Genomic DNA, 13,814 nt, shown 5'->3' with positions numbered 1-13,814 from the left:
AACCAAAGTTGAAACGGCCAACATTGACGCTATATATTTTATTTATATAGTAAAAGATTGTACATGAACAAATTCAAACAGATACAAATGCATGTTTCCTGCCTAAACTCCTGCAGGTTCAGTGGATGGAAGGCATTTTTCTTCATTTCCTGTTCCTAGTTGTTGTGCAGGTTTTGTATTTGTAGCACCCTGCAGAAATTAGAGGCCAAATTCACCCTTTTCCCATACTTTGTGCTGTCATTTACAGCTGTGTAAAATGTTACTATTACAAGGTGAGAATATTTTATACTTATTTCACATTTGTAAATGATTATTTAAAGTTTAGGATAATGGTGAATTGATCCTATAACAGGGGGCCTTCCCCAGGCCAGTTAGAAGGTGGCCTGCCTACCTGTTTCTGGGCTATCCACCTGGCTCTCTCTCTCTCATTGTAGCATGGGGCTTTCCCAGGGCCGGTTAGAAGTTAGCCTGCCCACCTGTTTCCAGGCTAACCACCCACCTCTCTCACCTGCCACGCCTTGATGGAAAATGATTAAGATATTACCAAGGCAGGAGGCTGGCCATTTTCTGCCCTGATGCCAGAGGGCATTATCTGCAGCTCTGAAACCTCCCCTACGCAGTAGCTCATGCCTCACAGACAGCATCTTAGTTCTTAACATCTCTGGTCCCACACTTGGTCCCATAACACTCTAGTCTGGACGCCAACGAGACCCCCTTCCCATCAGGTGGCCTACTCCGCCCTCGTTATGGGCTGCTTAGCTCCCTGCACTCCTCCCGCTTTTGGGTGTGGTTCCTGCAGGACCTTTGGCCACACAGGCCCTGGCCTCACCTCCAAAATCAGGCCCTCAGCTGTGGGCATCCCTCACAGTGGGCCGCTGGCCCTTTTGAAACTTCGGGTCCTGGCCCCAGCATTGACCAGTCAAAGGTGCCTCAAGTCAGGCTTCTGAGCAACCAGCCCACACTCTTTTACATCGGACCTCCTTCTCAGGTCCTACTACAGGGTTACCCACCCAATTGTGGGAGCTGGGGTTATTAAGGTGCCCCAACCTGCCTTTCACCAGGATGGTAAGTGGCCTGCCATTTCCTGGGGGCTCCTGTGCTACCAGGAGCCCCACCAGGCCACCCATCTCTGGCAGGGTGCAGTTTTAGGTCATGCCCAGGACCAGGAGCCTCCTCCATCCCTATACCCCCAGCCCATAAACCTCCAAGCTATTCCTGAGCCTCAGCTCTGCCAGCTGATGTGTCTTTCATGGCTGCTAGCAGCAGACTGCTGCTTCACCCTATACATATCCTGGGTCTCAAAGTGACCACTGTAATCAAGCACCTGGCTGCTGCCTGCTCCAGCCCTGCCACAGATCCCTACAGTTATTTCCCCTTTTCCACTGGCTTTATTTACTCTTCCTTTCTAAAGACATACCTCCTGCCTTTACTAGAAGTTTACAAGGTACTGGAGGATACGGCTTGCACATTCCTGTAATAGTGCACAACCACACATGAATTACTAATATACATGATAAAAAAAAAGAACAGATATCTGTAGTCAGTGTTCTGTTCTCACTGAATGGCATGCTAGACTCTTCTCACTGTCCAGGATGGATGACAATTTCTGATGGAGTATACATCCCTGTTGTCTGCTCATATGGACTGGAAAGCAACAATTCTTGTCCTACTCCAGGTCATCTAACTTGTTTTTATCTAATCAGAATGCTAGAATCATTCCCAAAGGTTACTACATAAATAATTTGCTAATGCAAGGTTCTATTAGATTTTCCTCAAGGCAATTTGTTTGAAAAGTGTTCAATGAGTGGTGTGTGGCATCCAACTCTCAATGTTTGGGCACTTTAAATATTTAGTCACTGTAAAGATATGAACCTGATTTCCTTTGGTCCTTTCCCAGTATTACATTATTTATGCAGAAAAGTGAAGAAAGTAGTTTTTCTGCTTAATTTTTGCATATTTCCCATTCACCAACTTGGTTTTTGTTCCATGTTTAAATAGCCATTGCTCATTTATGCACTCCTGACATGCACAGCTCTTGAAGAAGCTGCAGGTAGCATACTTGAACATATTAATGAAATCTGAGTGCCAAAACATATTACATACGACACTTTGTCACAAGATTTTTATACCCACCACCTGGTCATTCACAAGGCATTAATCCAGCTTGCATTCTAACATCATGGCCTCCTAAGATGGAAGAATGTACACGGTACAACTCATTTGAAAGTTAACTTTCTCTGCCTCTCATATTTGCCCTCCCTATCTCAAAATATTCATTATTTTCATTCAGTGTCATCAAGCTGCATCTAATACTTCCCTGATCTTACCAAGTACTACAGAGATATGTAGGTGAAACCTGGGAGAACAGAATATTTCTCCAGACAACCATGCTTTTACTTTTTTATCCATCCTATTCACACACACTCCATCTCTCCTTTGGGGCACTGACTTGACATGAGTGTAACAAACAGAATAAACAGTTGCTATGCTAATTTTAAGTCTAGCCAAGAAATGTGCAATGATGGAAGAACAAGAAAGCCTCAAGTGACACTGGGAGTTGTAATCTCCTGTGACGTGAAGTCAGATCAAATTGACTGAATTAAATTAAGCTAGAAGGAGAATGTATCTGGAAGCAAACATAGCATAGTCCAGAGCTTGAGGAATCCCTTTGTGTTTCACAGTTCTTTCTTCCCAAAGGAGAAAGGTAAATAGTGTTTCAGTCTTGCTCACAGCTGCACACTGCACAGCCCCAAAGTGAGGAATCTGTAAATAGGATGCCCTTAAAGAATACACAATATCTTTTATTTTGCCACTTTTGGCACTGTTCTGCAAGCCTGAAATCTCCCTGGCAAAAATAAAGTATATGGCAAAGTTGTCTCTTTAGTTTTGGTTATCCTGTAAATCTAAGAAGATGTGGGAGGTTCAAAGGGAGAAGATGTTTTAGAGGTTCATCTGAACAGATCCTCTTTGAACCATCCTCAATAGGTGGGCTTGGTAAAATAGGATGATGTCCCTTGATAGATGCAGGGTCTGCAGAGAAGTGATCTTCATTCTCTCCTGAGACAAGGGATGTCATATAAAAATTTTTGCTGCTCTACAAAAGGGGTGAGCAAAGTCTGGCCTGCAGGCCAGATTGGGCCCACAGAAGACTCCATTTCCCAGCAACCCCTGCCTGTGTCCAGGACCAGGCCAAGAGTTGGGTTCTTGCAGAGTTGACGGCACAGGGTAGAGCTGGGATAGAGCCACAGTCCACTGCCAAATGCCTCTGTGATGAGCATGGGTTCCACAGGCAGGGATGTGCAGGCTGCAGATCATGGCTCTGTCCTGACTCTGCCCCCTGCTGTCAGGTCCATGAGATCCTGGCCCTAGCTCCAAACACAGCTCCCCTCCCAGCCACACGCCCTGCCAGCGCCAGTTGGGCCAGTCTCTATGGAAACCCTAGGAGCACAGAGCTGTCAAGACCCCATGCTGTCATGGCCCATGCCACTCCTGGGGTCTCCATGGAGAACATCCTGAGCAGTGCAGGCAGGGGCTGCTGGGAAATGGAGTCTGTAGGGTGACCATTCATCCCTAATTGGGCAGGGTAGTCCCAAAACGGGAACATCAAGTTCCGGTCCTTGGCTGCATGACTCGGGGATAGCATTTGTCCCAGTTTCACAGTGTTGTTAAGGGATGTGGCTTTTCTGTTCACTGCAGAAACATGTGAGAAACAGTGGGTTCCCCTTGCAGCCTGGCTGAGTTCCAGCCTGCAAGGGGCTGCAGGGAGTGGGATGCAGGGGGCACCACATGCATGTGTGTACACGCACATGCATGTGACCAGAAATACAGCCCCAGGCAGGGATGGAAAACAGCTCCCCCACTGCCAAAACTAGATTTTTTCATTTCTGACAGCAAAGATATCTTCAGCTACAACAACCACAAGTGGTTGTACAAAAATGGATGATGAGACTCTCAGACATAGGAATAGCTCACTGGATTTAACACCCAAGGAAGAGACAGGGAAGCAGAGACTAATGCATCATTTGTCATATCCAGAGGGTGATTCAGTTAATGATTTCATATATCTAGAGGTATGTTCACTGTCACACAATGCTAAATTAGGCAATTTGCCTGATTCAAAACTGGGGTCATGTATCTATCTCAACCAAGTGTGACATAAAGCCTGATAAGGTTTTTTTTAAAACCAGGGTGACTGGATTTAGAGCCTTTGGGTGTTCGTTTTTAAAGGAAGTATGACAATGGCTAATCCTTGCTCCCCCACTGGATATAGGAGACATGATTCTAAGCATTTAGGCATTAATACATTAAAAACATTGAATTACAAAATACTTGGGACCACAGGTTTAAATTTTAGCAACTGTCCATACAGCCTACCCTTTTCTCAGGCATATAGTTGATGTCCTACATGGGTTATTTCATGGAGACCTCAAAACCTGAATTCCTGCCTGCTTTGTGCAGATTTTCAGGACTCAGTCTAGATCTTAATGAATTCATATTTTTCCTATTGACTTCAGTACCTGTACTGACCCCAGATGTCCCTTTACACTTTCCCTTTTAGGAAAAGAAACCTGCCCCGGTATCTTTAGCACAAATTTTCTATCTGCTATCATGCAACAGAGTCATTTTCCTCCACAGAGTTGGAGGCATTTTAATTATACTGCGAGAACTAGGTTTTTTAATGCCTCGGTATTCCAGGTACCAACGTATATATTATCAGCTGTTTGGCTAATGTCGTGTTAAAGCCCTTAATAGAATTACATTTTATTGCAGAGTGACTGGTGATTTTTTTCATTCTGAGCCTGGGGAATTTTACAATAATCAAACATCAAAAAAGGTGTTGGTCGAGTCACAGAAATATCCATTCTTTGGCAGTTGAACGGAGCTATGAAAAGGCAGCTCCTGAGAGATAAAGTTGGTCTTAGTAGAAAAGGCACCTCAGGCTACAGGAGAAACCGTGAACAGTACTAGGTATAGGAGAGGAAGCCTTAATACCACAATGAGAAATGCTTAAACAGTTTCATCTGTGTTATCACACCTTTACTTGTTAAATAACATTTCCAGTTTTTGAGTATTCTGCAGAAGTAACCATAGCTACTATTAGTACAAAGGCTGATTTTTAAACAGTCACTAAAGTAGTTAAGCATGGAAAAGATACAGAAACATATTTATGCCTCTGTTTGACAAAGACAAAATACAGACATGGAAGTCCAAGTTTGAAATGGGCCCAGTATCTATTTTCATTGGGGATGTTGAACCTCATGACATTTTGAGGAACTCTTAACCTTTTTCTCAGTGTTACAAAACTAGCTTAAGTCTGTAGATCACTTTATTTTCTATTATTAAAAGCCATGTTTCTTTCACTTCCCTTATTTTACAACAGGTCTTTCATTTTTTAAAAAAAATGAATAGTTTCCCAGTTAAAAGAAAGCATATATTGTGCTTTATGGTTAAAAATATCCCTCTTGTACCGAAACCCTTTCTCTCTATCTTTGAAAACTAATATTTTCAAATTCATAAGATATGAGAACATTAAAAATGATATAAAATGAGTCTCCTCCATACCTAATTTTCAGGGCAGGCAACATGCCAACTTATAATTGCAATGTCATAGGTCCAGTTGGGCTAGGGAAGAATATTATCCTGGTAAGTATCCCTCCCACATCCAGTTCCTCATGGTAGAAGAAACTGGACTTGGGCAAATCTATTTCCATCCACTGAGCAGATCAGCAGTGGACTTGGGTAAGCAGCCAGTAAATATAAATGGAAGCAAATCAGTCAAGCCTATTTTCATGGAGTTTTAATTATTTACACATAATTTTACATTAAATGATATACTAAGAAATGAACAGTGTGAAGCCTTAGTGGTTTTGTATCTACTACAAAATAACAATGGACCACTACTAAACCCAGTTTAGCTTTAAAAATAGGCAAGGATGGATGCACGGTGTACAGGAGTTTTACATTTTTTGCCAGCTGCGCTAATGTGCAGTAGAATTAGCCCAATGGGCATTAAGCGCCTCATGCAGACATGCCCAGAAAGAGGTATTCCATAACCCCATTGGATCTAAAATCAAGTATCAATTCAGAAAATGAGAAACAAGAAATCCTAGTTTAAGAAGGAAAAATTGGATGGCCTAAGAGCCTGATTCCAAATCCCACACTCACACCTAGTATATCAGTGCCATCAAATAGTCACACTGACTTCAAAGAAGCTATTTGAAAATCCAGGTACTGTTCAATATGACTAAATGTATCAGAAGTTGCTCCTAATAAGAATGTAATACTGTCTGCCTTTGAAGTATTTTGATTTAGTGTGCTGTGTTTGCAATGTTTGTGACATGAAACAGAACAAACATACCAGCATGTCTTGATTATTTTTTTTAGGAAGTTATGATGGTGACTTTGCTGCGATGACACTTAAGTCACCAAAAGGTACTGTATTCTTTTGCTCTTTTGTTCTAACTAAAACCAAATCCAGTTAAGCTTTAATAATCTTCAGGTTTTTTTGCATTGATGCAGACTGACATCAACCATATGATTTTTTCCAACAATACTAATATGAAACAATTAGGCAAATGATGTGAATGAATCCTATATTGTAAATATAAATAGTAGCTGTTATCAATCTGCCATTTTGGTTCTGCAAAGGATGTTCCAAAAAGAACAAACATATATATGAAAGAAATTTCATAGAGATTACTGATTTACTTCTACTCATTTATACTTCAATAATGAAAAGGCTTGGGGCGAAAGAGTGCAGTAACATGATTCACACGGCACACAAGGAATTTTTCCCCATTTTTGAGGGGTAGGGACAGTGAAGAAGTAACAGACCTGAAAAATTGAATTTGCTGAAATATTGGCTGTGTTACTACAGCAACTAAAATCTCCACTACAATATCAGCAGCATAAACCAGAGCCTCCCATCAGCACGGTTACACTGAATAAGACTTATGCTTTTTATAAAAGAAATGGTTACATGACTTTTTAGGATATACAAGCTCCTATCATGAAAAGTGTGCTTGATCCCACACAAGAGCCACCATACTGGGGAAGACAAACTAGTCTGGGATGATCTCACTTATTTCTGCTGCAGACAGTCCTGCATTGTTGGCTCTTTCATTCTATGAATAAAGTAGGGAAGGAGAATGATCAAAGTCGTTTTGATTACAGTCCTTGCTAGTTAGTGAGGAGGAGAGGAATTGAGACGTTATGAAGGGAAACACTTGCTTAGGTGAAAAAATTCTTGCTTTTGATTAAAAGAACTTTCAACCATGGGGCCTAACTGTTTAATCAGGCTGCTCCTTTACAGTTTCTACCCTTTCTGTCAGTCACAAATTCTCTTGGTGTTAAAAGTAGTGAATGATTCAGTTCACAAGTTTGGGGGAGTTTTGCTTTGCCACTGGGGTTGGAAGAAGACTCCAGATTTTGCCCAGTTAGGAGTGTCAATCATATAACATTGGTTTTCTTCCAGAACTGCAAAACAACCAAGGTTCAGTGTAAAATTGCCCCAAATTTTTGAAATGCATCTCTTCTTTGCCAATAGTTTTAGGAACTCAAAACTGGCCAAACTACAATGACATAATAAAAAATGCAGCTGATGTATGGAGGGGGAAAGAGAAAAGAAAGAAAATGAATGCATGTGGTATAGTTTTACTTCATATTTTTCCTTGCTACTCCTTAACATTTAAAAAAAAAAATCAACAGCTGACTAATGGATTTAATTTATGCTACAGTTAAGGTTTCAAAAAAGGACATGACTTCAGCTCAGAGCATTGGTGTAGTTGTTAATAAACAAATTAAAGGAAAATTATTCTTGCAAAGGCAAAAATAGTATATAAACCAATACCACTTTAGTCTGAAAGTGAATTTTTTTCTCAGAAGTAGTGGTGTACATCTGGAATGACTGAATTACATAACATATGCTCCTAGAACTGAACTGTGGTGTGCAGCTTCTCCAGCTTCTCATAGTGAGAAGCATTTTTAACTAACTAGGGCAGGGATGGGCAACTATTTTGGCTGGAGGGCCACTTAACAAGTTTTGGGGTGCTGTCGAGGACCACAAGGGTAGCTCCATCCTTTCACAGGTACTCTGCCCCCTGGTCGCCAACTTGGGACAGGAAGTCCCAACTTCTGACCTTTGCCACCAGAAGTCCCCTCCCATTGCCCTCAGAAGTACTCCTTTTGGGAAGCAGGTTTGCCATCTTGGAACTGGAAAAAAACAAATTTATATACTAAAAATCGAAGCTCCACAATGACATATTTTAATTTTATTTAAAAAATATATTTTGTCCTGATTTGTGTGTGGTTGTGTTGTGTATAAAGAGGTGATTGCATAATAGTTCAAAATGAAGTCTTACTCTTGTATAATTGGAGATGCGTGGGGGTATGGGTGGGTGGGTATGGGGTTTGTGGGGGATGTGGGTGTGTGTATGTGCTTGTATGTGGGATGTGGGGGAGGGTGTAGGGGTATGTGCGGATGTGGGTGGGTATCAGGTATTTGTGGGGGGTTGTGAGGTTGTGTTGGTATGTGGGTCGATGGGTAGGTATGGGTTTGTGGGGGGCTGTGGGGTGTATGGAGGGAGTGGGTAACTAGGGGTGTGTGTAGGGGATGGGGGTGGGGTGTGTGCGCATAGCAGTGAATGGGGCTCCCCCTAAATGTGTGCAGGTGTGTATGGGGAGGTGTGGGTGCATGTGTGGTGGGGTATGTAGCAGTGAGTTGGGCTTCCCCCAGAGGTGCCTGGGTGTGTGCAGGGGTTACGTATGGGGAGGGGTGTGGGGTTTGTTAGGGAGCGTGTGAGTGGGTGCAGTGTTTGTAGCATGTGTGGTTGTGTGTGGGAGAAGGTGCGGTTGTGGGCTTTGTGGGGGAGGGTTTGTGGGTATTGTGGGGTGTACATGGGAGCCCCCATGCACTTCCCTGAGCTGGTCAGCACCTACCCTGCCTGCAACAATCCAGAGCCTGCATGACCTGTGGCAACTCCCTGCCACCAACAGCATGCAGCCCCAGTGCTGCCTCACACCCATTCTGGACTCATCCCAGTGGGAACGAATCAGCTGAAACACGCATGTGCAGCCTTGATGGCAGCCTGTCCCACATATGCTCCACACCAACTGCTTGTGGTGCATCCTGCCACTCCTTCCGCATACACTGGGGCTGTGGTGGCTCCATGGCTTGACTTCCTTTCTACGCAGCCCAGGTAGTGGCACCTCCTTCTGGTGCCACCACTGCTGGCGCTAGCCCCATGGTACTGGTGGGGACCTGCATGCACACACCTGCCCCGGTCTGCCCTGCACCTGCTGTGGACTCACCCGTGTTGAACAGTGGCAGCTGCCAGGCAGGAACTGTTGCTAAGCACAGGGCAAAAGTGGCCCCCTCCCCTTCACTGCTGCTGGGCCCTTCCTGCTTCAGGCACCTGCAACCCATCCTGGGGTGCCCTGCATCTCCGCCACCATCACCACTGCCTCTGGGCTGCCCAGCCTGGCAACAGTAGTAGTGCAGAGCAGACACCAGACAGTCTGGCGCAGGCTCCAGCTGGCTGCAGCATGAAGAGCTCAGCAGCAGTGAGGGGGAGGGGCCACTTTTCCCCTGTGCTGAGCAACAGTTTCTGGCTGGCCACCACATTTGCTGCTGCTGCTCAGCCTGGCACAGCAAGTCCAGAGCAGGTGCAGGGCGGGCTCAGTCAGGGCTGTGCGTGGGGATCCCCACTGGTACCATGGTGCTGGGGCCAGTGGCAGCAGCAGCCGGAAGGAGCCAGCACCACCTGGGCTGCCTAGAAAGGCAGTCTAGCTGCGGAGCCGCTCCAGGATGCACCACGGTCGGCCGATGCCTGGGCTAGGCAAGATCAAGGGAACCACTGCCAGATCCAGCTGTGGGCCATATTTTGCCCACCCCTGAACTAGGGCATTAAAATTCATTTTCTTACAAGCATATACAATAGACATCCTGAAACACACTCACACACTGAAACAATAAGTGAATAAGTGAATGTTAAATTGAAATTTTAGCACTTATGCGTATTTTAGCACTGCTGTTAGAAAAACTGCATGTTAATGAACAGTGAGTACATTGTATGTGACAGAATAAAGGAAAGAATAAAATTTGTCATCATGAGCAAAGAGCTTTTACAATCCAGAGAGTTATTAATGAATTATTCATTCACATTTTGGTGGACACCAAAAATATGCACTCACTGAAAGTTCTAAAACAATGTGCAGTTCTTCCCATCTAAACCAAGGAGTTCATAATAAAAGCTTTCACATGAAAAATTTGTTTCTGTTTAAAGGATATTTACCAACATTTGTTACAGTCATTTTTTTCTTTATGCACTGCAGAAGGATTAAAAAATTGCCAAATAAAAATGTAATCCAAACTAGACTATTGATGGAGGAAAAGAACAAGCAAACACTTTTTGATAGGCATGACACTTGGAGATCACTTGGAGAACCCTTTTTGGTGTTGGAGAGTGTTCTTACAAACCAAACCTCATTCCCTATAATAGGCTTATTCTACAATACGTTTGGTACTGATTGGGTGCGCCCAACTGCAGTGCCTCATACCATACCATCTGGTGTTCTCTTTGCTGCAAGTGTGCACTGGGGTAGTTCTTATTTCTGTGGATGTTTTTGGCCCCTGGATATCAAGGGGTAAAAAAATGTGGAGAAAAAAACCCCACTGCAGCGCATGCTTGGGCAGTGTGTGTGAAAAGCAGAGCCAGGCCACCTGGAGCTGTGCTGTGGCTGCCAGCCCGGCTCTGCACAGCAGAATTGCCATGGCTGCAGCCCTGGGAGGCCCCCAGGACCCCAGGTAAGGCTTCTGGGACTAACCCACTGCTGGCCCCAGCCTTCCCTACCTCACCTGGGGCAACCTGCTGCATGCCAAAGCGCACGTGGCACAGGTGTTCCCCAGGACAAGTAGCTGTGGTGCAAGGTGCACTGGTGTTATTTTTCCCCAGGGAACCAAATGTCCATGCACATCTGGACACATCCAATGAAATCATCAAGAGTTGATTAGGGGCACAGCAGCAGCACAGGGTAACTAGTTTGTATTTCCAAAGTAATTTTGTTGCTATATGCACACATGTGCAGGGAGAGTGTCTGGAAAACTCTCTGAGGAAATAGTTGAAACTGTATTAAATAAACATGTTCTAATAAATTTAGCAATTTTTAGTGACATCTATCACATCTTAGTAGGTAAAGACTTTTCCACTGCAAACACTTAGAAACTATAAGTGCTAACAGATTGCAAAAGTAGGGTTGAAACTCATGAAGAGGGAAAGATCATGATGAAACACATTTCTGACTACAGTGCACTTACTGGCAGGGGTGTTTAAAAGAGTCTCAGGGATTTGTATGTTTAACTGCCTTATGCGCCTTTGAATTTGTCTTGTGCTTAGAACCACAAACTGAAAATCTTTTTTATTCTTTTCTCATATTTATCACTTATCATGTGACTGCAAGTGACAAACCATGTCTGCTTAAGTTCAGAATTTCCCAATTAAAATGGTAAAGAGCTGTATTCAGCTTGCTGCATTGCTGTTCACCAGTATGCAGTTCATTTCAGAACCTCTCACAAAAGCTACTTTTTATTAGTTTAACAAAATGCAGCATCACTTGTTACCAGGCAACCACTGTCTATTGATTTTGACACATCTGTATTAAATGCATTAGGTTTCTAACACTGGTTAGGCCTAACATACATTTATAATTCATTGGTCTCAAAACAGCATATGCCGTATGTGGCAAGTACATTTTGACTGATAGTAAGGATGGCATTATTCCACTACTTTGTAAAATAAAACTCTAAAATCTTTAATTTAAAATTATATAAATAAATGCAGCCAGGTATATGACAGATCTGGACAGGTTACAGAGGGGGACAGATGAGAATAGGACGGGATTCAACACTGACAAGTGCAAGGTGATGCACCTGGGGAGGAAGAACCAACAGCATACCTACAGGCTGGGGAACTCCCTTCTCATCAGCACAGAGGCAGAAAAGGATCTTGGAGTCATCATTGATGCCAAGATGAACATGGGCCGGCAGTGTGGGGACGCGGTCAGGAAGGCCAACCGCACCTTGTCATGCATCCATAGTTGCATCATGAGCAGGTCCAAGGAGGTGATCCTCCCCCTCTATGCAGCACCGGTCAGGCCGCAGCTGGAGTACTGCGTCCAGTTCTGGGCACCGCACTTCAGGAGGGATGTGGACAGCATGGAGAGGGTCCAGAGGTGGCCACTCACATGATCAGGGGGCAGCAGGGCAGGCCCTATGAGGAGAGACTACGGGAGCTGAACCTGTTCAGCCTCCACAAGAGAAGGCTGAGGGGGGATCTGCTGGCCATCTATAAACTGGCCAAGGGAGACCAGCAGGAGTCCCTGTTCCCCTGAGCACTACCAGGAGTAACAAGGAATAATGACCATAAGTTGACAGAGAGTAGATTTTGGCTAGACATCAGGAGGTGCTACTTCACCGTCAGGGTGGCTAGGAGCTGGAACCAACACAGAGCTGTTATACTCCAGAGAGAAGTGGTGCTCACTTCTACCCTGGGGGTCTTCAAAAGGAGGCTAGACAATCACCTAGCCGGGGTCATTTGACCCCCAGCTTTCTTTCCTGCCCATGGCAGGGGGTCAGACTTGATGATGTGCTTGGGTCCCTTCCAACCCTACCAACTATGAAACTATGAGATATTTTGAAATGTCTTAAGATTGAATAGTTCTCCTGCTTACAAAGTAATTAAGTGATTGCAAAAGAATCATTAAAAAACAAAATGACAACAGAAATAGTCAGCCTGCTCCAGCTCTTTGGCACATGATCAGAAGGGGAACACTTCTGTTTCTAGAGGTATGGATAGTGTCAAGTTCCTCTGAAATGTTAGCAAGTAAGCAAGGTGCCATGAAAGATTTCATGTTTGACATCTGGAACCTGAAGAGTTAATAAAATTTTGCCTGAGAATTCCCAGTCAAGCAGCAGACTTCACTGTCTACAGGGGATAAAGAGAACATGACTGAGATGGGAGGCACTAGTTACCAAGTCTGATTACATTCATATCGTAAAACATTCCTAATGTATTTCCAGACCAGAAATATTCTCTGGACTCTTAAACATTTCAAAGCTGTCATAAAGTAATCAATAGAACAGAAGCAGTACTTCATCTTACATATTTATGTTTCATAATTCTCTTTGCATGAAAGTAGAATCGTATTTTATTGGAAAACAGAATGTAGTCATGTGTCGTGGAGGTGGACAAGCTCCTTTCAAACAAAGTCTGTAGAAGAGAAAGATGATGCAATGTATCTTTTCATGCTTGGTCTCTCTCCAAATCAGAAGAAGAAATGAGTAAATGGTAAAGTAGAAAAGTGTGCTAGAAGAGGAATAACACAGAGCCACAAAAGTAGGCTTCCCAATGAGGATCAATTACATCCAATTCTGAGCATTATGTATTTAATTTGCTTACTAAATTCCCCATCAATAGTAATTTTGCAAGAAAATAAATGTTATCTTTCTTTGCAGGCCTTTTGAAATAAAACAGTGGTAGAGACACTGAAGAGAAGTCACTGGTAAATAGTTTGGAGAGAAATCAATGATTTGCCATCTATAGGCTTAATTTTCTCTTCTAGCCAAGGGCTGTGTGGTATAAGAACAGAGATGAAAGGCAGTAACACCAGCTTTAGATTACCTTTGTACTTTCCCTGGTGTTGGCTCAGCTCAATAGTTGCAATGATGCCTGCAAGAAACCATGTCAGAAATCAGAATGGGTAGTGTGAAAGGATGTCACAGGCACATCCCTTCCAACTGGCAACACAGAATTGTAAAA

General features: G+C 43.6%; 1 protein-coding gene across 1 annotated transcript in view; it reads left to right on the top strand.

Moving 5' to 3' along the window:
- Positions 1 to 13,814, top strand: part of SHISA9 (shisa family member 9) — a 320,102-nt gene that overhangs the window by 290,264 nt on the left and 16,024 nt on the right. Inside the window, exon 3 of the mRNA XM_019540140.1 lies at positions 6,385 to 6,432. Coding sequence (XP_019395685.1) covers positions 6,385 to 6,432 — 48 coding nt within the window. The remainder of the gene's footprint in view (positions 1 to 6,384; positions 6,433 to 13,814) is intronic.

The sequence above is a fragment of the Crocodylus porosus genome, unplaced genomic scaffold (genome assembly GCF_001723895.1).
Source record: "Crocodylus porosus isolate Cpor-Errol unplaced genomic scaffold, CroPor_comp1, whole genome shotgun sequence".
NCBI lineage: Eukaryota > Metazoa > Chordata > Crocodylia > Crocodylidae > Crocodylus > Crocodylus porosus.
This window is presented reverse-complemented; position numbering and strand designations above follow the sequence as displayed.